The sequence below is a fragment of the Drosophila mauritiana genome, chromosome 3R, assembly GCF_004382145.1.
Source record: "Drosophila mauritiana strain mau12 chromosome 3R, ASM438214v1, whole genome shotgun sequence".
Classification (NCBI taxonomy): Eukaryota; Metazoa; Arthropoda; class Insecta; order Diptera; family Drosophilidae; genus Drosophila; species Drosophila mauritiana.
Window position 1 is genome coordinate 19,881,473 of NC_046670.1, and position 22,694 is coordinate 19,904,166.

The 22,694-nt window shown below is 45.4% G+C and overlaps 1 protein-coding gene across 2 annotated transcripts in view; it reads left to right on the top strand.

The window, feature by feature from the left end:
- LOC117144462 (protein CEPU-1) overlaps positions 1–22,694 on the top strand; it is a 61,849-nt gene that overhangs the window by 28,621 nt on the left and 10,534 nt on the right. Inside the window, exons 1-2 of one of the 2 annotated variants that reach the window (XM_033309623.1) lie at positions 8,369–8,387; positions 20,420–20,572. In XM_033309623.1, coding sequence (XP_033165514.1) covers positions 8,384–8,387; positions 20,420–20,572 — 157 coding nt within the window. In that variant the 5' untranslated portion in view covers positions 8,369–8,383. Of the gene's footprint in view, positions 1–8,368; positions 8,388–20,419; positions 20,573–22,694 lie in introns of those variants that run through there. The other variant, XM_033309622.1, reaches the window with a different exon arrangement.

Sequence of the window (22,694 nt, forward strand, 5' to 3'; positions counted from 1 at the left end):
ACAAGGACTTTGCCAAGGACTCGAGCAATCCCGGGCATAAATAAGCATTTGTGTTGCGAAGAGACACTACACTCACTTCCCCTTCCAGGAATTATCTCGTAATGGTAATGGAGAAGGAGTCGCGCAGGCAGCGAACTCTAATGAGCTGGAAACAAACGCCCTTTCAGATGCATCCACAGTCAATGGGTAGCTGGAAGATGGGGATCCATCGAGATGCTGAGGAGTGACGAAGATCCTGGTATCCGAGCAAATCACGTAGCACTTGCACTCATTAGCCGGCGGAGTGGTGCCAACATTCCGATGCCGAGTGGGAAAGCACTTTGGCACTGCCAAATGGCTGCCATGATGGAACCGGCGAAATAAATGTCGGAATAATATGCTTTATTGTATCGCCAGGCGTTGCCATGAATTTTGTTTCGCTTTTATATGGCTATTTATTTTTATTAGGCCCCGTCAGGTGGCTGGCTGGCTGGCTGAGGCATCGGCTGGTGGGCATGACCAGGTGGTGCTGGCGTGCCAGGACACGGCTCTGCCAAAATGTGCCTCCAACTCCGGGGCCCAACTCTCGGATTCACCCCCCAGCAGGTCGAGTGTGTTTACAGAGGCGCCGACAAAGGCAATATCTATCGACTACCAACATGGGAAATTGCCCGAAACGAGCTGTGGACAAACAGATACACAATTGGGTAAACTTGGCCAAAATAAATACGGAAGAACATTAGTGCAAATAAAATAAAATGCTAATACTCGTACAACCAGCAACCGCAAATATTTTTCCACAAAGTGCAACAATAATAAATTCTACGCAGGCGGCCGGAAGTGGAGCTGCAAGAAAAATAAGTTATCAGAAGTTTATGTTTGAATACAACATATTAGAAAAGTACAATATTTGTGGGAAAAATACAGTGACCCACTAAAACGAAAATATTGCTTTTCATACACGATGTGTACGAAAACATGAAATGCAATTAGATACAAAGCACTGAAATCATAGATACATTTTTGTTAGTTGCAAATACTAATCTTATAAGTTAGTTGTTGGCTTTTTCCGGCCGTATTAGCTATATAAAGTGTAGTATCTATTTCTATATCTGTCCAATCTGCTTACCAAATTGTCATCCAAGCATGGATCGCACTGGAGAATGACAACAATGGACGAGATGGTGGCCCAAAAAATAGTTGCCGCACGCTTGCACTCGAAGTGCAGTAAACATGGAGAACAAGTGCAGATGCCACGCCCACAACAACAGCAACAGAACGCCCATCGACCGAGCACAGTTGGTGCTAATAACATAGTTTTCTCCTCGGTTTTCCCCACTTTTGCTTTTGTTTTCCCTGCTTATTTTTTGCCTTTTGTATTATTGCAGCCCTGGCAGCGACGGGGGGCCAAGTTCAAAACTTTGTGTGCCCCAAAGTCCGTCGCACTTTTCGCCCCATGAGTCGTGCACTGTGCTCTGTTTATTTGCCTCCATTCATCGGCCATGCGGCTCACGTAGCCACGAATATAAACCAAAACCCAAAACCAAAAACTAAAACTAAATAACAACAAAACCAAGCCGAACCGAAACAAACCAAACCAAAAACGAAGCGAACCAAGAAGTTTTTCTCGAAGGATGAAAGGTGCCCGGCGGCAGTGGCAAGCAATTGTACTATTTAATTAAAACTACATTTCGGGTCTCGAGGAGCAGAAGACCCCCACTAGATGCGCTCGAATTTGGGAGGCGAAATCATTCGGGCCGGATGGCTTTGGTATAGTCGTAAAAATCATGGAACGTGGGAGGTAACCCCCTGGCAAAGCTGTTTAATTTGCCCTTTTCACATAATTTACTCCTTCAATAATTCACACGCCAGCAACGCGGCAGCACGCGTAAATTGCGGCCAAAACATGGCCAAGAAATTAAAAATACAACACGGTTTGGCCGAAAGGAGAAAGCGGCGAAAGGATTGCTCTGACAGCTTTACTAATTGGTTTGTTTTACTCGTGACTCTAATTAAAAAATTTACTTTACGACTCTGGAACGCCGCGGCAAAAGGAGCGGACGTAATGACGGTACAACGCCAGCGTGCTGAATTATTTTTTGGTGGGCCAGGCCAAAACAAACAGAGCGGCGAAAAAAGCAGGAAAATAAATAAAAAATTAAATGAAGAAGGACGCGGGAGGCAGGACGAAGGACCGGAAAAGGAAAAGACAAGATGCTGCAGTGGCCGGAAGTGGTCACCGAAATGTATGAAAAACTTCAATAATGGCGGCGCAAATTGGCAGCTGAAAGCGTTGGCCAACCTCCTGACCCCTGACCACTGACCCCCGGCCCCTAGCCATCATCTTAGCCCCATGGCATTGACATCATCTGTTCGGCGGGAACATGTTCCATTTGGCCATATCTCTGGCCACAAATCTGTGGCCAGAAGATGGGCTTGGTGCCAAAATGCGCCACCTAATGCCACACATTTAATTAGGAAGAAACTGGGAAATTGGGGAGAAAGAACCCCAACCACAATTTTCGAGCATAATTTTTTGCCATCATTTAGATGGAGATTATCTGGGCGCGAAAAAATCGCAGGGAGAAGGAAGTGGCCAGGAAAAAAGGGATAATTGCGAGAGAATCGCTGTTTGTATTTTAATTAAACGCCGGACCCAAAGAAAATGTATATAGATGTGGCAACTGTCATCATGGAACTTTCTGCCCGGAATTAAAATATCCATCTTCGGGGCAAAAAGTACATGCTGCACCGCAACAACCGTAGTCGCATTAAATCGAATTAAATGCAATCAAAGCAAAGACTAACCACCAACCAATCCTTCGGGCCATGGAACTCTAAAGAGCTAATTTATCGGGAATAGTTGAGTCCTCTATATTTTTATTTTTTTTTTTTTTGCTGCCCCCGGCAAGTTGAAGTTCCCGGATCGGAGGTTGGCTGAAAAATAACATGGCAAAGAGAAAGGAAGGATAATTCTGTTCAATGATTGCAATTTCAAGCTGCGCGTACTCTCGAGAAATCAGGCAAACATTTCGAGTATTTTGGTTCGATTAGTTTTTTCCGGCTTTTCCACGAGGCCGCCGAGTTCGGAGCTTGGAGGTCAGCGGAGGTGGTGTGGATGTCTGGCCAGGTGCACTGTCCATGTTTTCCCATGTCTGGTCTCCAACTGGAGGTAGAGATAGAGTTAGAGCTAATGTCCGTGTCTGCGTCTCTGTTTATCTATCCTTTTTCGGTGCACAAATTGGAAAAGTTCCGCGCGGCACTCACAAAACAAATCCGTCGGAGCGGAAGAAAAAAACGAACTCCATTTTCCATTTCCCCATCTATATTAATTTTCAGCTCGATTCGCTTGTGCTTAAATTCCGAACGGACTGAAAGCTTCTTTAATTTCTCCTAAATTAGTGACCAATTTGTCAGAAAAGCGAGTGGAAAGCGGCTTTTTGAATCGATAAATGTGTGTGCGCTGGGAAAACTCACTTTTCTTCTGCAGCATGTGCTCCTGTTTGGGACATAATGTGCGCCATAATCATCTCAAAGGACACACAGGATTTGCATATTAAATACATTTTCCAGGAACATCACATTTTGGGTTTTTCTTTATTTTGTTGTTTTTTCTTTTTTTTTTTAGCTCCCCAAGGAGACAATTTCACTTTGTTTCCTTTAAACAGACAGTTTTGTTAAAATCAAGTACAAAGTGGTGGGCGTGGCGCGTCGCATGTGTACGCCTCCCGGAAAATGTCGTCATCAAAACGACAAATAAACAACCCACATGTGTGCGAGTATATTTTTCAGCTGTATGAATAAGTGAGAAGGCTGAAGGAAATGAGAATCCTGCGAGATTCCCCCCACCCACAGCTGATATTAAAATCTGAATTTAGCCGAAATTCATTTACCTATTGACATAATTTAGCATTGCATGCTCCTGGGGGCGACACTTGCCGCTGCCGATAAGACATTCGTGTCCTGGCAGGGGACAAAAGGACGACGAAAAGAAGGAGAAATCAAAGCTGGAAGTTGTCACACCCCTGGGACCTTGGCGGTGGTATTTTTATTATCGGCCCACAGATAGCAACAGAGCCACCCGACCAAAACCGAATTGAGATGCTAAGCACTGCGCCGAGATTTTCCATTTGCTGGAGCAGGGCGCTCCGAATTGTGCCCCAGGAATGTCGCCAAAGACCACAGGACCCAGAAACCAGAACGCAGAATCCAGAACCCAGAAAACGGGTGACATTGAGACGCCGGCGGTAGACAAAAGCTGTAGATAAATTACGAGCAGCAACAATGGTGGACCTCTTCGCCGGGGTAAATGAATGACTGCAGGAGGATGAAGTTTCCCCGGTGTCGTTCTACTTCCATTTGGAATCCACCCTCATCCCACCTTCTACCTTCACCGCAAAAACCAAGAAACGGTTGCGTGAAAAGAAATAATGAAGACCACCCCAACGGAGCTCAATCACCCAACCACCCGGTTATCAGTGAAGAGAAGGGTACTCTTTCAGCACAAGTATCTAGTATCTACTTAGAATGGCATAGAAGTATGAAGATGTTTCAAGAGGAGAAACTTAAAATACAAGTCCAAGATATCCTTCCTATTTACCAACATTTGCAATTGTACCTTCATTCGTGAGTGTACCCAAGTACAACCAGCAGAATCCTTCACATCTCTAACAGCCATATTTTCCCTTCGAGCGGAATGGAAGTGCCAGGTGAGATGGGAGCGACTGCCGCTGCTGGCAAGATTGAGATAAGGCGCGAATTTGTCGCGCTGGCAGATTTGAAGCAGCGACATTGATAAGCCGGCGAACCAAACGGGCGCCAAAGTTGCCATTGTGATATGACGCTGATGCCAGAAGTCCCGGGATGCCAATCACAATATCGCAACAAGGCCACTGGGACAGTTTCGCGCCCGTCGGCAATCGGTTACAGAAAATGCCAGGCGATAAGTCAGGAAGATGCCGCCAAGGAGGATGACGGATCCATTAGCCTGTGCCGTCAGTGCTTTGCATACTAAGAGCCAACACGTTTTGGCCAAATGAGAAATGGAACGTCAACTGTGTGGGCTTATTGATTTAAGCGCTTTTAATTGCAGACAACAGACAACCATAGTCATTCCATCTGAGCAGACAGGCCACTCGAATGGATGGATGGTGGATGAATTGGACGGAGGTCCTGGCTACGTGATCGTGCCTTTTAATATGCAGGCGCATAAATTAGAATATTTAAATTGAGTTCTTTGACACCGCGTGGCTGGGCGAACGCAACGAAATTATAGAAGCTTATGCTTTCAATTAAGCAGTTTTTGCACATCAGGTGCGTTTTATGCCACTCAGACGGTCAAACGGGGCTGGCTGCGTTGTTATCCTGTCGGATTTTGGCGGCTGGGGGCAGGAGGCAAGGACCTAATGACAAGGACAACTGAGCGCGCGCCGTCGTTAAGCTTTTTAATGTACAATTTCTGCCGCCAGACGGCGAGAATGCCAGCTGCTGTCAACGGAGACAATGAGAAAAGCTGGCGAGGCACAGGGAATCGAGAGCAGTGAGCATTTTCCACAGAACAGGGATATATATTAAAACGGACAAGCCAGAAGTGCCGAAATTGAAATGAGAAATCGAGACCCGTTTCCCAAGATGGCGCTAAGCATTTTCGCCTCACACGACGAACACCGTGCGAAAAGCCATAGAAGAAATTGTAAAAATAATCCTTGAACTTGACATGTTGTATCTTTGAAATACACTCAACCTACTGCCATTTAAAGATACACTTATGAATGTTTCAAGTCGAAAAGGAAGGGACTAAACATATCAAAAGATAAGATATTGATTATATTTGAAAAGCTTATGATTCTACTTCCCTACTTAAAGATATATATATGTATATTTTAATATAACTAGCCTGCAAGGAAATAGTTTCTTTTTTAAATGACATACTCCATTAGGTAATAAGCTGCCATTTAGTTTCTTTGGTTCAGCGAAACTGTTACCTTCATATTTTATTGGCTTGCGAAGCAATTTCCCCAAGTGCAATGACTCCCACTCAGCAGCAGGTGCTGTCGAAGATGCCCGGCAATATGGCCATAAATGTCTGCAGCACGATGGGTCGGTGGCGGGGGCGTTGGCATCCACGTGGGCGTGGCTGTCAACCCGGCATCATCAAGTGCAAACAATGAGCGCTTCAAGTGGCTGCCGGAGGGGAAAAGTCGGGGGCATGAGAGGGCTTGTTTAATGAAAGGACACAGAGTGGCAGCAGGCGAAAGGAAAACATATGAGCAAAGGACTGTTTAATGAATAGCCCCGGGTTAATATTTGCCTTGCCTTCTTTCTAGCTCGCTTTTTGTTTGGTGCCTGGGCAAAAGGGACAATATTGAAGTTTCTCGTTAGGAAGAAATAAAAAACGCCACCCAAACAGCTCAGCCCAAGGTTGGCAAGCGGCAAACAAAGCGGCTTTTGTTTTCAGCACAGTCTGAGATGCCGCAGGTGTAAACTTCAAACGGAGCTGGGGGCAGAGGCCGAAAGGAGCCACAGGGGGGATGGTGGCGATAATGAGACAGACGACGGATCGGGGAGGGCAATCTTAATACGATTTATGTCCATAACAATGGGCACATAATGCATAAATCACTTATCCGGCGATCTCTTCCTCCAGCCCGGAGTTGTAGTCATTTAGCCGCAGAAGAAGGCTTATCAAATGCCAGCCAAAGTCCATTTCGATGCCCCGACTCTGGCCCCCTGGAATCTCAATCTGAATCTAATGCTGATTCTCTGCCAAGCAGCAGACATGCCACCGTCCAAGTGAAAAGAAAAACAAATATCTGGCGAGGAATAGCAAGTTAATAGCAAAATGCTGTCAAAATACATCCGAGACACACACGCTCATTGGCAGCATCATTCATCTCTGCATGCGGATTGTAAATACGTACGATATGCCAGAGGAAAATATGGATGGCAGTGGGTTGGCACTGGGAAAGATGGATATCCAGGACACGCAGGACACGCAGGACAGAAAGGAGACACTTGTTTTTGCCTTATCTGGCTGGCAGCTTGTTGATTTGCATCTGTTTTTCTACCGCTCACAAAATAAAGAAGAGCAATAACCGAGAGCAGCAAGAATCCAGCACACTCATTTCCATACGGGCCACAGAATGAGGCGGGAAAAAAGGAAAAGGAAAGCGTAGCCACAGGACCTCCAACTCACCCACCCGCAGATGGAAATTGAATGGATTTTGATTTCATATTTTTGCTTTTGGCATGTTTTAAAATTTGATTTACTTGCCACACGCTCAAACGAAAGCGAAACGCAAACTCCTTTGGCTCGCTGGGCGAAATAATCTGTAATACTGTCACACTTTAAGAATTATGTAAATTCGCATATTGGCTCAGACGTGGCATGTTTATGAACTTGCTGTCGTAATAAATACAATTTAAGAGTTTATACGCTTGAATCAGATTGTTTCTCAATCGCTTGCTTTCCAATTGCTGGGCGGCACATCAAGAAATCGTTAAGATTCATAGACAAGACAGTACTAAAAAATGATGATCCTTGTCCAAAAAGGTTAAGTTATTCGGCGGGTTCATCTTGGCTTCTTGGGCAGCTATTAGCGCCGCCCTGGCACTACATACCTAAACGTCCCCAAAGGACTCACGCAATTGCAGGGGGGAAGTCCTTCGCAGGGTCTTGGGCTTATCCTAGATCGGTTGGCTGGCTGCTTTGCATAATCGTTGACTGTAACATGGCCTTTTAATGTACAACACACGCAGTGGTATTCCGTCCACGCCCCCCCAAAACTCACCCAACCCCCTCAGAGTGGGCGGCAGCCTTGTACGCCCCGTACAGTTTTATTAATCGACGCGTGTCACTTATTAGCCGCAGGATTTTTCATGTGCTGTACACGCACATGGCAGGGGGTAAGTGGGTGGTGGGGCAGAAGGACGTTCCTCAACCCTTTGACGGCAAACAAGAGCGGCATTTTGCGCTTTGATAAATGAGGCACACACATTAACCCAGCTGCAGCGAAAAAAAAAGGGCAATCGCATAGTGGAATCAGCAAAAAGCGGCTACGACAACAATATATTACAATTTTTCCTTTCTCCAAATTAGATGTGCATGTTCAGCACTCATATTTTATCAGATAAGTCGCAGACTAAAATTACCAGTCACTGGCACGTTGTAAGTTCCTGGAAAATGGAAAAGCTCCCAATGAAGAGTGTGTACTTTAAATACCGCAGAATATTGTTACGGTTTACTTATCTTGTTAGTGCTGCAACAGCGCACAATATTTAATTAATTACTTATTTAAAAACAAAGCCGAACCCTTTCTGATTCATTTTGTATTTTATTTATTTGCAGGTGAGTTCCAACTGCACTGACTACTGGACGCATTCATGAAAGAAAAAAGAGAAAACAATGGGTAAACATAAATTGCAGAAAAAGAGCAAAACAAATAGTGCCAGTTGTTGTTATTTATTAATGGGGCGTTTATTGTTTAACCTTGTGTTGTGTAAGCTGCATTTAAAAACACGGAATAAAATGGGACACGCCCTCTCGATTGCAACCGACCAACCGACCAAACCAAAAACGAACCAAACCAAGCCGACTGATTAAAAATGCAATAAATTCAAACAGGGCTACACTCGCATGTCTGTTTGAGATCAGTGTGTGTGACAGGCAATGCATGAAAAATGCAGTACTACCATGCCGCCGGGGTGAAAACTCGTTTTCCAACTATTTCCAAGCAAATTGCTGAGGACAATCCGCCCGGCAAACTAATCACAAATGCATCCCCCACATGGGCACACAGATATATCCACAGATTTCCATCCAAATCCACTCAATGCAGCGGCACAAACTCAGATTGGCATTTCTAATTCAATTATAATTGCTATCTCATCGCCCCGAAAATTCCACAACCAGTTTCAGTCCCAGTCCGACCGCAAAATTAAAGTCTTAAAAATGCATTAAAGCCGCAACTCGGAGCGCCTGCAGCCTCCAGTCCAAAAGTGAAAATCAATAAAATTTATTACATGTCACTTCTGCAGAGAGGCATCCTCGGCTTCGGTTTCCAGCTGCATCGTCAGACGTGCACCGGAAAATATAAAAGCGGATTAAAAGTAGATGGAACAGAAGTATAAAAAATCTAAAACTAAATTGGAGGAATTGCATAGGATAGGAGAATACTTTGTGGTTACTACCAAATATAATTAAGTAATACATTTCCACACTGAACTTTAAGCTGCAAAAATGAAAGTTAGGCATTCTTTAAAGCCATATTTTATTCGCAGTGCCACGAAGTAAGTTTGTCGATTCGAGCACGCCAAAGTGTTGGCTTGTGTCTGTGCTGTGTGCACACATTTGGCACAGTTTTCAATTTCATTTTCCATGCTGAATTAAAAGCAAACTACACTCGAATGCATGGCACATGTAAGTTGCTGAAGTAGGAGAAGGAGGAGCAAAGGAGCCCAAGTCCTTCCGCGCCGGCGAAACGAAATATCGAGTCAACTAAGCAGCATTCCGTCTGCTGCCGCAGGATTATTCCTTGCTGGCTTTTTTCCTTCTGTTCGCCCCATTTGCTGCAACGACTTGCTGACTAACTGTGCCACACAGCCAACGACAATCTCTGGCTCCCAGGATCTGTGTGGCTGAAAAGCTGCCTTGCCTGGCATGGGCTGGCCTGGCTGGCTTACTTCCTTTTGGCCGCCTCCACTCGTGTGCACTGCTTGTTTCCGTTTCCGGTGCAGACAACATTTGCTTGGCCCCCACTTGGCCGCCGATAACTTTCAAGTTGGCAAACTCGCAGCTGTTCGACCCAGTTGCAATGACTTTGATTCGGCATTCCCATTGAATTGCAGCCCATTATCGAGCGCACTCGTCCTGTGGCTCTAAATTAAAGTAATTAGTAGACAGCAGCCCTGCTGCCATGTCACTTAGTGGGGGAATCTCTCAAGAAATACAGTGGCACATATCAAAATCCAATGGGGCTCCATCCATAATTGATTGGCAAATATGCAGGCTGGAGATTGGACAAAGATCCCAGACAAAGCAAAAGGCACTGGGATATAAATTCATGCATACATAAGCAGGGATTTGACTGGCCTCGTCTGAGTCGTGCTGTCCAGTCGACTTGGACATGGCCATTAAATTTGGCTTAAATATGAAATAACTTCGGGCCAAAGAGACGCACAAGTCTGGCGAGTGTTTATCTTTAAAATTGTAGACGACCTAAGCGCTCTGCGGGGGTGACAGATTGTCCGGTGGAGGAGCAGGAGGGTCCTGCTGCAATTTCTGCTTGATTTATGCCCAGCAAATGAAACCACAAGCAACCAGGACAACCCAGGACGACCCTTTACTCCTTCACTCCGCCGGGAAAAGTCAAGGGATCTGAACTGAAAAACTGTTGCCCAATTTGTCTGGCTGCGTGCGGATGTGTGTAGATGTGGATGTGAATGTGGATATGCATTTTCATTTTGCCTTCGAGTACGACGACTCCAGCCTCACGTTTGCTGGTATTTAAACAATCTAAATGATGCTCTTGGTCCTGCCAGCAAATTGAAATTTACTGCCCCTCTTGCTTGACATTGCTAAATGCTTGTTCGGTTCCCCGGGCTTTATCTTTTGCAGTGTCACCATGTTGGCCAGTTCGGTGGAGGGTTGGTGGAATGGGAATCACCTTTATGAGAGGATGCACGGAGAGGGGCAAGACCCACAACCGACCTCATTAACATTTTGCTAACAAACGCACCACAAATTATCCCGTTTAATTTATTTTCAAACTTCACCCTACCCGCCGCCTCCACCCGCAACTCTAAAAAGAAAATCTCGGAAAAGCGGAAAAACAGTCGACCACTCGGCAAACAAGGGACGGGAAACAGCAATCACAGACAGAGGAAACACTTTTAAATAAATGAGCAGAAATAAGCGCAATGCAAAGTAACAGACAAACATTAGTTAGCTGAAAATTGGCCAATGGCACACAAACTCACATGCGGAAAATGGCGCAAATGGGGAAAATGGGGAAAAATTGGCATGGGGCTTTGGTTTTTCTAAGCCGCATTCCCGTTGTGATTAAATGCACGTAATTATACCGACTAATAGTGAAAATGCGGCCACGCCAAAAGCTCTTTAAAGGGATGCTGTCGGCTTATCAACTTCAATCCGATTAGGCGCCTTAAATTTGCAACAATTCGGCATCATGATTTTCCGTGGAGGGGGGAAATGTATTTATTATATGAATGGCGAAAGTTATCCGAAGATATCAGAATGTTTACGGCCACAAAGGCCGCCATGCGTACAATTTTTGGGTGGAAAAAGGAAAGGAGGCGGCGACGGCCTTTGTTTGCTCTTCATATTAACAATATTGCGCCCGACGACACTCGGCTGACCCTCATAATAAAATAATAGGATTTGCGAGGCGGCCAAACATTTGCATTTTGGCCTCAAAGAACACACTCGCATAGCCAAACAGTTAACGCAAATATGAGGCGGGCCAAAAGACAAAGGTCGTTCGCCCACATGGCCAGCTCCTTCTCCCTTGGCCACGTTTATGCGGAGATAAAAACATGAACATTTTTAACCCTTTTCAATAATACTTGGAAGTACAATTCAATAAAGAATTGATGGCATTTTAAACAGAGACTGAGAAAATGTTCGCATAAGCTATAATCAGCTCTAGTAGAGAGATGATTCAAAAACCATTTAGATTATTTTTTTAAGTCAGCACTTCATGAACACACCTTGCATAAACACAACAAATGAAGTTAGTGGGTGTGTTTCTATGTGTGCCGAATGAATTTTCCCAACTTCTTGCACCCTGGGCTATTTGCTGAATAAAACTTTCCACAGCCAGCTGACTGGAAATAAAACTGTAGGGCGGGCGGGAAGGTAGCATCGATTTGATTCCCCACTTAAAGGCACTCACCTTTTGCTCGGTGGTGAGGTGACTAGAGCTAAGCTAAATACCGCTTTTCTGAAGCGGTAATTAAAAGCAATTTGTAAGTTAAGCCCGAGCAGAGAACACACAGAAGAAGAACGGACGGATTTTCGGCGAATAATAACCAGAGTCCTGCGGCTATTTAGTCCTTCTTTAAGGACCGCTCATAACGGCGCATTAAATTTATCAGTTCGTTTAGCAGCGAAAAGTGGCAGCTTAAATGCTCAACTTTCGATGGCGGCGGAAGCGAGCGAAGTCAATTTTTATTGGGCGCCGCTTGTAAAAGGAGCAAATCTGATACACGAAATTGCAGATATCTGCAGGAGGAAATAAAACAAAACGATCGTGGGAGCTGAATCAAATTGAAATTTCTCGGCCCTGCTCCAGACGTTGAAAAAGAAAAATAAGGAAAGGAGCGGCCAGGAAGCGAGGCAGCCAGGAAGCAGCAAGGCGATGGCTGGGAAAAATCAAGCCAAAAAGAAATCGAGCGAGCTGTAAAACGGCGGCCAGCGGGTATCAACCAACTACCAAAAGCTTCTGGACAGGAACTGGACATGCGGCGCGGAAATGTCTTGGGCAAAAAAAGTACGACTACAAATGCTGCGCGACAGCCAAAAAAACGAGAAATGTGAAAAGTTCAAAGACGACGGGGCCAAAGAAAAAATGAAAATTGAATGGCCACGCTCGGTTGGTTTTTTCCATCGTGGATCATGGAGCGAGAAGGTTCTGTTGCTCCTGCTCTGCTCCTCCTTTTCCCAACCACCTCCATTCCCCCTTTATTGTGCCAGCGTTGTCGTCCTTTGCTAGGACCAGGAAGATGGCCATTATACTTTATGCAAATCTTGTGGCAGCTTTAACAAACCTCCGTCCCAGGCTCCGTGGCAACCGCACAGGAACAGGACGGGGAAAAGCTGCTCGGCACGGTGTGCCGGCTCGCTACTCTCGTCGGATGCGGGGTGGTAGGTTGGCTGGTTGGTTGGCCAAAGGCCGCAGCAGCAGCAACCGAAAGCGCCACGCATTTTAATTTAATTAATTTAAATTCTTAATGTGATATCTTGCGCCACCCACTTGCGTCGCCTCTAACTCGTGGGGCAACTATGTTGTATATTTAATGCCATTTTTTCGCTGGCACTGCAATTGCTTAATGTTTCGTAAACAATTTTGAGGCGTTGCAAATTAATGGCCACCGCAGCGACTGCGAGTGTCGAAGTCGTGGCTGCGGCAAGTTTCCGAGCAATTGAAATTGGAGTGTTGCTTGCGAATGGCCTTAAAATTCAAATTAGCTCGGTGCACGAGAGCCATAAGCCGACGTCATTACTCATACGCCGTGTGGGCGATGGTTCGTTTTTATTCCGGCTCCAAATGCCTTCCGCCTTTCTACACAGCCCATAGAACTTCTCGATGTGTGGGTGTGTCTAAAATATTAGTGAAAATTCCTGTCAATATATAACCGCAAACATTTCTGTCTATTGAGAAGTTTGATTTACGGCAAAGGATGTGTCCTTGCGGTAGATATATGGCTTCCTTCTTACCCACTTTCTTCGCTTATTAGGCGAACATGTGCGTGCGGTTGTGAGCGTGTTTCTGGGGCAATTGCCAGAATATCCCGAAAAATATACATGCCATAACTACCAAGTCAAGTCCACACGTTTGTGCGGCTTTAATATTTATACATCGCCGAGTTCCAAGGACCCTTTTATCTGCCTTATGCGCTTAACGCATACGTATAAATATCGTTTGTGCGAAAGGATTTTTTCAGCTCCTTTGCTATTCTGTTCTTTCCTCTTTGCTGGCTCAGCGAATTGTGGGCTTCTTTCCGCTCGAGTATTGTTTTTATTATTTAATTTAAGGGGTTCGCCAATGTGGATGAAATATAAATTGCCAAATAAATAACAGGAATTCATAATAAGTTTATGACCGAGCAACATAAGAAGCTGCATGGATGTTCGGGCATGACAGGGCAATAAAACAATTTACGACGCCTTTCTCGAAACACCTCACCCCATTTCCTCTCGGAATTCGAAGGGGTTGATGGAAATGGAGGCGAGTCAGTAGTCACACGCTTATTACGCATACGCCAAGTGCAGCGTCAACAAGCGTAAATCAAACGTGGCTCAACTCGAACTCAAACTCAAAATGGAACTGCAACTGGAAATGCAAATTGAGAAAACTGTCAGCGCCAGCAGAGGAGAATTCGCAGGAATCGCAGAAATCAGAGGAGTCGCAGGACTCGCAGGACTAGCAGGATGCAGGACGCTGAGTGCAGAGTGCAGCTCGGCAGTGCATGCTAAGTGCAAACGTAAACGAAAAAAGCTCGAAAAAATAGCATTTCGCTTGCGGATTTATTTGGCATTTCAGAACTTAATGCGAACTCTGCTCAAATAATGTTATGCAAATGATATGTGCATAAAAGTCAAGCTCGATCCTGACAGCGGCCACGCCCCCAACAACGAAAGCCAAAGCCCGATGGGCGGGGATGAGCTGGAAAATGTGTGGCAGCTTGGCAGCTCTGGTAGCACATGTGAAACCAGTTAGAAAGATGAATAGATTGACTATCGACAAGCGCGAAAGCTTGACGAGTTCACGCCCACCGCCGCTGCATCATCATCCGATGGGTGGAAAACTGAATCTGGGTGGAATAGCGGAAGTAAGCAGGCAAGCAGCAACGCCGGCGAGCTGACAGCATTTGCATATTTCGGGTGTCAAATGGCAGGACTTCTCTCCACCTGGCTGATGGAAGCCGGTGGGTTTTTGGTCGGGCTTTGGGAGATCGGGGTTGGGGATTGGGGGAATGGGGATTGGGGTTTCGGGTAAATGGCATTCGCTGCTTGAATGACATTTCACTCGTACGCTTTTTGTCATTTTTTCTGCGAAATTGCTGGGAAATTGCTGTGCCGACGTAGCACGTTCACCACGCCTCTGCCGTTGACGTGCACTTTTCTATGGCAAGAGGATTTTGATAAATGCACTTACGACTCCGAAGTCAGTCAAGTCAGTGGGGCTTACTAGGTGGTGCCTCTTTTTTTTTTGGAGGGGACTCGCAGAGGATTGTGTGGGTGGACCAGCATCACCTAATGGCCAACAGGGCGGGCGGAAAATGGCAGGCAATAAAAATGAATTGGCCGCAGCTAGCTGCGCTTTAAAAACAACATTGTGCCGCGGGCTAAGAGTCGACACCGTAAATAATTTGCATGCATTAAATATGCAGCAAGGTAAAACAACGGAAAATGCAATATGCTGGGGGTGGGGGTGTGGATTTTCCAGGTTGCCAGGTGTGGCTACGTATCCCGCGGCTCTCCGCGCTCCATATGCATGGAAATCTCGGCTAACAAGCCAACTCCTCGACGAAGAAGCTGCCAAAAATTGGGCAAAGAAAAAACAAGCGAAGTGTAATGAACATTCCACCCAGTAAACTAAAATATTTGTTTCTCGCTTCGTTTTTGGTTAGTTTTTCTTGGTTTTCCCATCCACCGCCCGCAATGCATATTTTAAAATGCATTGAAATGCAGATAGCGCGCCAGGTGGGCGGGTGAGCTGGTGGGCGTGGCAGGTGGCAGGTGGCGAGTAAACACTAAACAAATGGCAAAACAAGCAAAGATGCTGATCATATACAAACACACACGAACACTAACAGCAAACCGAACACACACACGTGTACCCACGACACGTGGCAAAAGTTTTAATGAAACAAAGTGTGGCTGCTGTTGCAAGTATTGCTTTTGCTGTCGGTGCTGCTGATGCAACTACTACTTTTTACAGGGGCGGAGTACGGTGAGAACTTAAATTACTTAAATTAATAGTATAAATACCACTTTACTTCTGCAATTCACATTTTAGAGAGTGTACACAAAAAGCCATACCATATATTAATAGTATCAAAAAAGCTAAAGTTTTCGTTTATTTCTCTGCTTAAGATGAGGCTCTTCTTCTCTTTCGATTTCAAAATGAAAACATTCTTAGCTTAGAACTACTGAATCCGCCCCTGTTTTCCCAGCAGAAGCGTGGGAAAATGTTTTGGCTTGTAAACGGAACCGCGGAACCGAAAGCGGAGTTGCCAAGTTGCAAGTGGCCATAGGAGCTGCAACCACGCAACGGAAATGAGAAAACGCTGCAAGTATGGTACATGCATGTGCGGGCTCTGTGTCCGCCGAAAATAATGCAACAAATTTAGTGCGCTGCTTGGGAAATGAAAAATGGTGAATGGAGTGCATGCAGACATATATCAATCGCCGGTGACAGCATTTTCCAGCGTTTTCCAACTGCTGGCTGCTCCTCATTGTCAACCACAATGTCGCTTGCCGGCAGAAAACAATTCGTGTCGCAATTCGAATCGCTCGAAAGTGCATCTGACACTAAAACTATTGCCGCATCCGCAGACGAACGCAGATGCAGCTCCAGATTTTAGCAAAACAATTTCAAATGCCTCGCGTTTGAATCGATTCAACAATTCAGCCGCTTAGCAAGCTTTTCCACTTGCCTCCAGCTCCCAGCGGCCACAGAACGCCGAAACTGAACCTGAATCTGCGACTGAAACTGCATCTGAATCTGTATTTGTATCTGCATCTGCATCTGTATCTGTATCTGAATCCGAACGGGAACAAAGGCCCCCTAGCGAAAGTATGCCAATGCGCTTCGTTTACAAAAGCAGGCGCAAATGCCACAGTCACCGCTGCTCGCGAGGCTCAACCGCCATTACCTGGTTAGGGGGACCAAAACAGCCTGCCAACGGAAGATATGGTACACAGGAAGAAAAGTTTGATAAAACGCTTAATTTGTATTAATAATTACGTTTACAAATGTAGTGGCTTAAATTAAAAGTTCACATACCAACTAGTACTACTTCCATAGTAATTAGAACATTTTAGAGCTGTGGCTGATATTTCTCTCAGTGCATTTCGCTGCAACTGCCATTACTGTTTATGCAACAATGTGCACGCCCCCTTTGCTCACCGCCCACCGACCCATTGTCTGCTAAAAACGCTTGCCACGTAAATTGTGTGTTTGTGCACGAGATAAATTATTTAAGCAACAAACTGTGCTTTTCGCACCACTTTAGCTGCAACATGCTGAGCATATTGCCGCTTTAGCGCCGCCAGGTGGAAATCAATCGGTTTGGCAGGGTATTGCATATCCACCTGTTTTGTTGTGAGTGTCTCGAAAAACAATGGATACCACACGGTCAAGTTGGAGGACTGTTTCCAAATCGAGTTTATTGTGCGGTGCAGCTGCAGTGTTGTATGCATTTTTGATGTAAGTGCTCCGCGTGCGTGCGAATTTACAGGGACATGGGAAGGAGGGTGTTCCTCATTGCGAGTGCGCACTGTACGGTGGACTCATGTGACACAGTTTCCGCGACAGCGAGGACAAAACACATTCGAGCTCATTTTTCAGCACGGACAGAGAGAAAGTGTTCGGCGCGGAAGTGGCGAAAGTTTCTGCGTTTTGTGCAACGCACGCGACTTGCTACGTGTGGCAAGTCAGTGAAGGGGATAAATTTAAGGGCTCTTGAATTTGAGCTCGAATTTAAGTAGCACACAGACAGAAATGGAATGCAGATTTTCTGCTTTCTAACACCCAACTATGGCCATTATTTTGATGGATTAAAAGCTTAGCAGAGGGCAAAGCTTCTGCTTCTTATGTTTTTGAGGTCTTGTGGGATTTTTTAGCACGAGAAAGAGCTGGGGAAAATTTGAATTTCAAATTCGATATTAGTATTAAAGATTTCTATTAGTTAATGAAATCATATATGCAGCATTGGAATCGTTGTTGTGGCAAATATTGAACTTTTGAGTAGTTTTATTCGTCAACCAACTTGTTAACAATTTCTATAAGTAAAAAGTTTATTTGATAAAGAAAACATTTGTATTCTTTTATGCTTAACGTTCCACATTTTCGCACAGTGCACAATTACAGATTTTCTGGTCGAGAGACAGCAATAAAGTTTGCCGTTCCATCGGAACTCCTCTGCTGCTCCCCCAGCTTTACCCACTTTTAATGAAATTTTGTGCATAGTTGAAAACCACTTTAAAATTGTTTAATGCGCCTACGCCCTGCACAAATTTTTGGCTTGCACCCGCCCCTAGAAAAATAAGGACTACGCACACCCAAAAACTCACACAAATCACCTTGCTGCCATTGGGCTTTCTCAGTGCGAAGTGGTTTGCATGTTTAATGCATTTCATGCATGCAATTTAAGGCCAACTGCATTTTTGGTCATTTGAAAAATATGTGCTGGAGCCTCGACATGTGCCACTTGGGTCGTTTTGGCCCAAATGACCGCCGGCCAACGGAGGTGACTGGCCGAAAGAGAGAGAGAAAGAGTGGAATTCATATGCAGAACTCTAGTTTCGGCATTCGCCTCAAAGGATACGAGGTGCATATCGCGTCCAGTGCAACACCCAGACATATTTATGCATGCCGAGATATTAACACAGAGGTCAGCTCGTATTTCGACAGGCGCTGGAGAAACTCGAAGTGTCCTGGGCATAGGAGAGATTTAAAGTGCACCTCCGGGCTCCCTTGGACACTCACATGGACGTGGTGCCTTTGGGTAGGTAGATGGCAGATTGGGTTTGTGGTGACTTGTGTAGTTTAGGAGAAATAAAAGATATGTTTTCGTGTGGATTCCTAGAATGAAAGATCCAGACTTCTATATAAATAGTACACCGAACAGAAGAAACCTTTTAGTTTAGTTTCTTTCGCTCTAAACACCTTTGAGCTTAAGAATCTCGTAACTACTGAGTATCTCACATTCGGTCTTACTGCTCCCCTATCATCTTACTCCTGCTGCGTGAGTCGCTGCGTCTTAAAGTTCATTTGACTGCAAAATTTGTGCAATTTCACACAAGCGTGCGTCTTTGTCCCGAGACAATATAAAATCTGAGGGTCGACAAATTCGCACGGGCCATGTCCAGCATTAAAGCCTGACCAATTTTCGCCCGTTTCCTTTGTGCTCGGCCACGCCCCCGAGCCTCCACACCCCCCATTCGGACACCCCGTAAAATGATGATCTGCGAAAATGTCCTTTTATGTTCGCTGGGCGCTAAGGACCTGTAAAAGTGTCTCTTAAGAAGGGGGAGGCGACTAAAAGCAGACAGGTGGGTCGAAGGGGCTGGCTGGATGGTCGGATGGTTAGATGGCCGTGTCCAGGGGTGTCGTAAAAGATAAAACGAGGGGGCACAAGCTCACACAAAGCGGAAAAGTGCAGTCGGCTGAAGGAGTGGGCGGGCCGAAAGTAAAGACTTTTGGCCTGTTTGCTGATTTTGCCGTTTAGCTCTCCTTTCCAAACGCTCCTGGCGACTCCTTGGGGCGTCTTTTCAACTGGAGAGGAGGAGCCCTCCTACGCGACTGCAAGTCTGCTCCTCCGCACTTCCTGTAATCAAATTTGTTACGCTGCGTTGGTGTCCTGTTTGCAGGACCGCACAGGACCTGCTCTTGAACTGCATTTAGCCGGGCCGAACATTAGTTTCGCTCCGCTGCGCTCATTTGTCGCCCAAAAGCCGGCAATACTGATGCTGCGTGCCAGGGTCAGACTGTTCTCCGTTTTGTGTTCCCCGATTTCTCGACGCCATAGAAATTGACTTTAAGTTGCTGCTTCTGCTGGGCGACAGCAATTTTCACGTTGGCCATGTTGGCAGGACAGCACAGGACACGGAAACGATGCCCCCGAGGGTCCGGCGAGTGCGTTAACACACTCTGACGGGTCACACGCACATCGCGCAGTGTCAGTGGGTTCGGGCAGGACAACTGCCCGCCGTCCTGTGTAGGTATAGCCATCCTGCCATACAGTCCTTCCCCGCCCCTCCTCACATAACGCGCTAACGTTCCGGTATGCGCGTACTGCGCGTTTATTGCCATCCTGGGAGTCCTGGGGTCTCGGCGTAAAAGCGAAGGACTCGCTGCTACATTTTTATGCTAATTGAAACCCATTCGACTGGCAACAAATTGCCATCGATAGACGGGCCCACCAAGCAGGAGTGTGAGTGCACTCGAAGAAATATTAGTTGGCAAAAGAAACGGAGCTATATGGCCCAGGAATTCCTCCCGTTTTAACAACATTCCCATAAGCGTTCCTTTTTACGTACATCAACAACATTAAATATGTTGTGGCTGCATTTCATTATATGTTTATTTGATTTATAAGACAATTAATTACAGCAATACGGCTGACTAATAATTATAAATAACATTTTTGGTTACGCCTGGCAGAATAGTAAAAAATAATAATTTCCAATTAAATATTCAAATTTGACTAAAAAAAAGGATTGCACTTTTATATTGTTTAATTTTAGTAATTAAAATGTATCAGTGTTGCAAATTTATGAGCAGAGCTTATTGTGATGTGCCGCAGTGGCACATTTCTTTGTGCTATCGATATGGTGTGGGTGCTAATTGGTTTTTGTGAAATATATTTCGTAATGCCTGCCATATTGAATCGCCGATATGGTTCTGCTTGTTAGCCGTGTACGACCGCAACCTAACCCGCTTCACCGCTTTTCCGCTTTTCCATTTTCCAGGCAGCAACAGCCGCTCGATGAGCAACGTGCAACAGTCGGCGGTGGCCCCCTCCACGCTGACCGCCACCCTGCCCCGCTTCCTGTCCAGAGGACACACCTACCGCGCCGTCGTCGGGGACACGCTGGTCCTGCCCTGCCAGGTGGAGAATCTGGGTGAGTTTGGTATAATTAATCCGGCGTTATTAGTATTTCGATGTGAAAATGCGATCATAAAAATAAATGCAGATGCCTGCGTGCAACAACAGCAATAATAATAATACTCGTAATGATATTTTCGACGGCAGGCAGAAGGCAGTTGGTGCGAATTATGCAAAATATATGCAAATATGTTTAGGCAAAATGTCACTTCACATAAATTTAATATTCCAGAGCAACAACATGGGCGACAACACATTTGGCCAACCAACAGCTGTCAACAGCCTGTCGTTCGGTTTTGGCCAGAAGCATCGACACATTTTTCCCTTCGCATTTATAAATCGGCTGGCCAAATATGCAACCTCACACATATTGGCAGCAAATAAATTTGGCTGATTAACGTTGCCAGCCGCACGAAGGGCGGGGGAGGGGAGGGCATGCCATGGCCGTTTGTCATGGCCAAATGGAGTTTAGTTTAGCCTTGATTCGCCAGTTGATAGATTTTCCCTGTTAGCAGCAGGCAGTCAAATGGCAAACGGCATGGAAATGCAATCCAAGCGTGAATGCAGCTGGGCTGCAAATAAAATGACATTTGATTGCCCATGGATGCATGAATGGCTGCCGTTTTATATCGAGTGAGAGATATTAAAATATGCATCAAGGCCGGAAATGTCTTATTCGACTTCAATTAGACAAGGCTAATGCAAAAATTCGTTTGCAATTCATTCGCTTTGATTGCCCGTATTTCTCATATGAATATCTTAATTAATGAAATTCCAGAGTTCACTCGAGTGTGTGGCCCAAAGATATCTCACTCTCAGATCAAAGTGAAAAGCACCTCCAAATGTGGGTCAACTTGATTTCGCTTAGTCCATTATATTTCGCTAAATGACGCAAAACTTTTAGCCATCATCAAAGTGGTCAACATGCTGGGCGTTGTTGGCAAACAAGGCAAACTTGCCAGGAAGTTACTCTGCGGATAACGCGACTACGACGAACGTGGCCCAATGAAAATCGACTCGAATTTTAATCAATTAAAGGCGAGCGGTATGGTATATTTGCACCGACTAAACACTTTCAACTAATATTGACCGAGCTGATGGCTTTCCTTCGCGCCAGTCATTATCGGCGGGAAGCGCTTTAATTTTCTGACCCAGTTGAACGAAAAACAAGGGGGAAAAGTTTAAATTGCGACTGCTGTTGACATGCCAATAAATAAAATGCAATTAACCGTTCGCAGCAAATGAAAATAAATTGCACATTGATGGCAGCGACGACAGTCCGCGCAGCATGCACTCCATGGCTCCACAGATTGACATCAGTCAAAGTTTTCCACTCCGTGATTGTGGAGAAGGCAATGCAGTTCAAACGGATGATACACGGCGGAAAATGTGGAAAATTCCCAAAAAAAGTCAGTGTTATTCAATCAGCAGGCCGTCTTGTTTTTATCGCACTTTTGACTTGGCAAAGGTAATTACCAATTTCGCTGAGTGTACTTCCAACAAATGCCGTGTGCGTATTTCCGGTTGTACCAGCTTGTTTGTTCGTATTTTTTTTCTTTTTCAAAATATTTTCATTTAATTCGATTGCCTAGGCGAGGCATTAAAGTGCAATGATTTCCCATTAACGCCTGATGTTTCGACTTTTTGTGAGGCCATTTCAGCTGTTCAAATGTCCAGCTGGCCAACACAGATTTTCAATCTGCGCCTTAAGCTGTCATTTGAGCTCAGCTGGGGATTATAGCTCCGTCGACTTTATAATTCTCTATATGCATCAGATGGCAGGTGATGTGAACTGCTCGATGATACGTTTGACAATCGAAAGCCTCAGCATCCTGGTGGTAATTAAACTAGAACCCATCTTCAAGTTTGTTGCTAAATAATCATGATAATGGCTGCAGCGGCAGGGAGTAGTAATTGGATATGTGGACAATGCTCTGGCTTCCTCTATTTGTTGCCGGAAATCTGCCCCGATGCACTGCAGCCCCACTGCGGTTCTGACCATGTCACTGGTCATGTTTTCTGGCGCTGTGTGTACTTTTTCCACTGCACTGTCATCAATCCGCTTCAGCTTTTAACGATGGGTGACATGGCGAGGGTTTGATTGCAGCTTTCATGCCCCAAAGCCAGCAGCGAGGTCA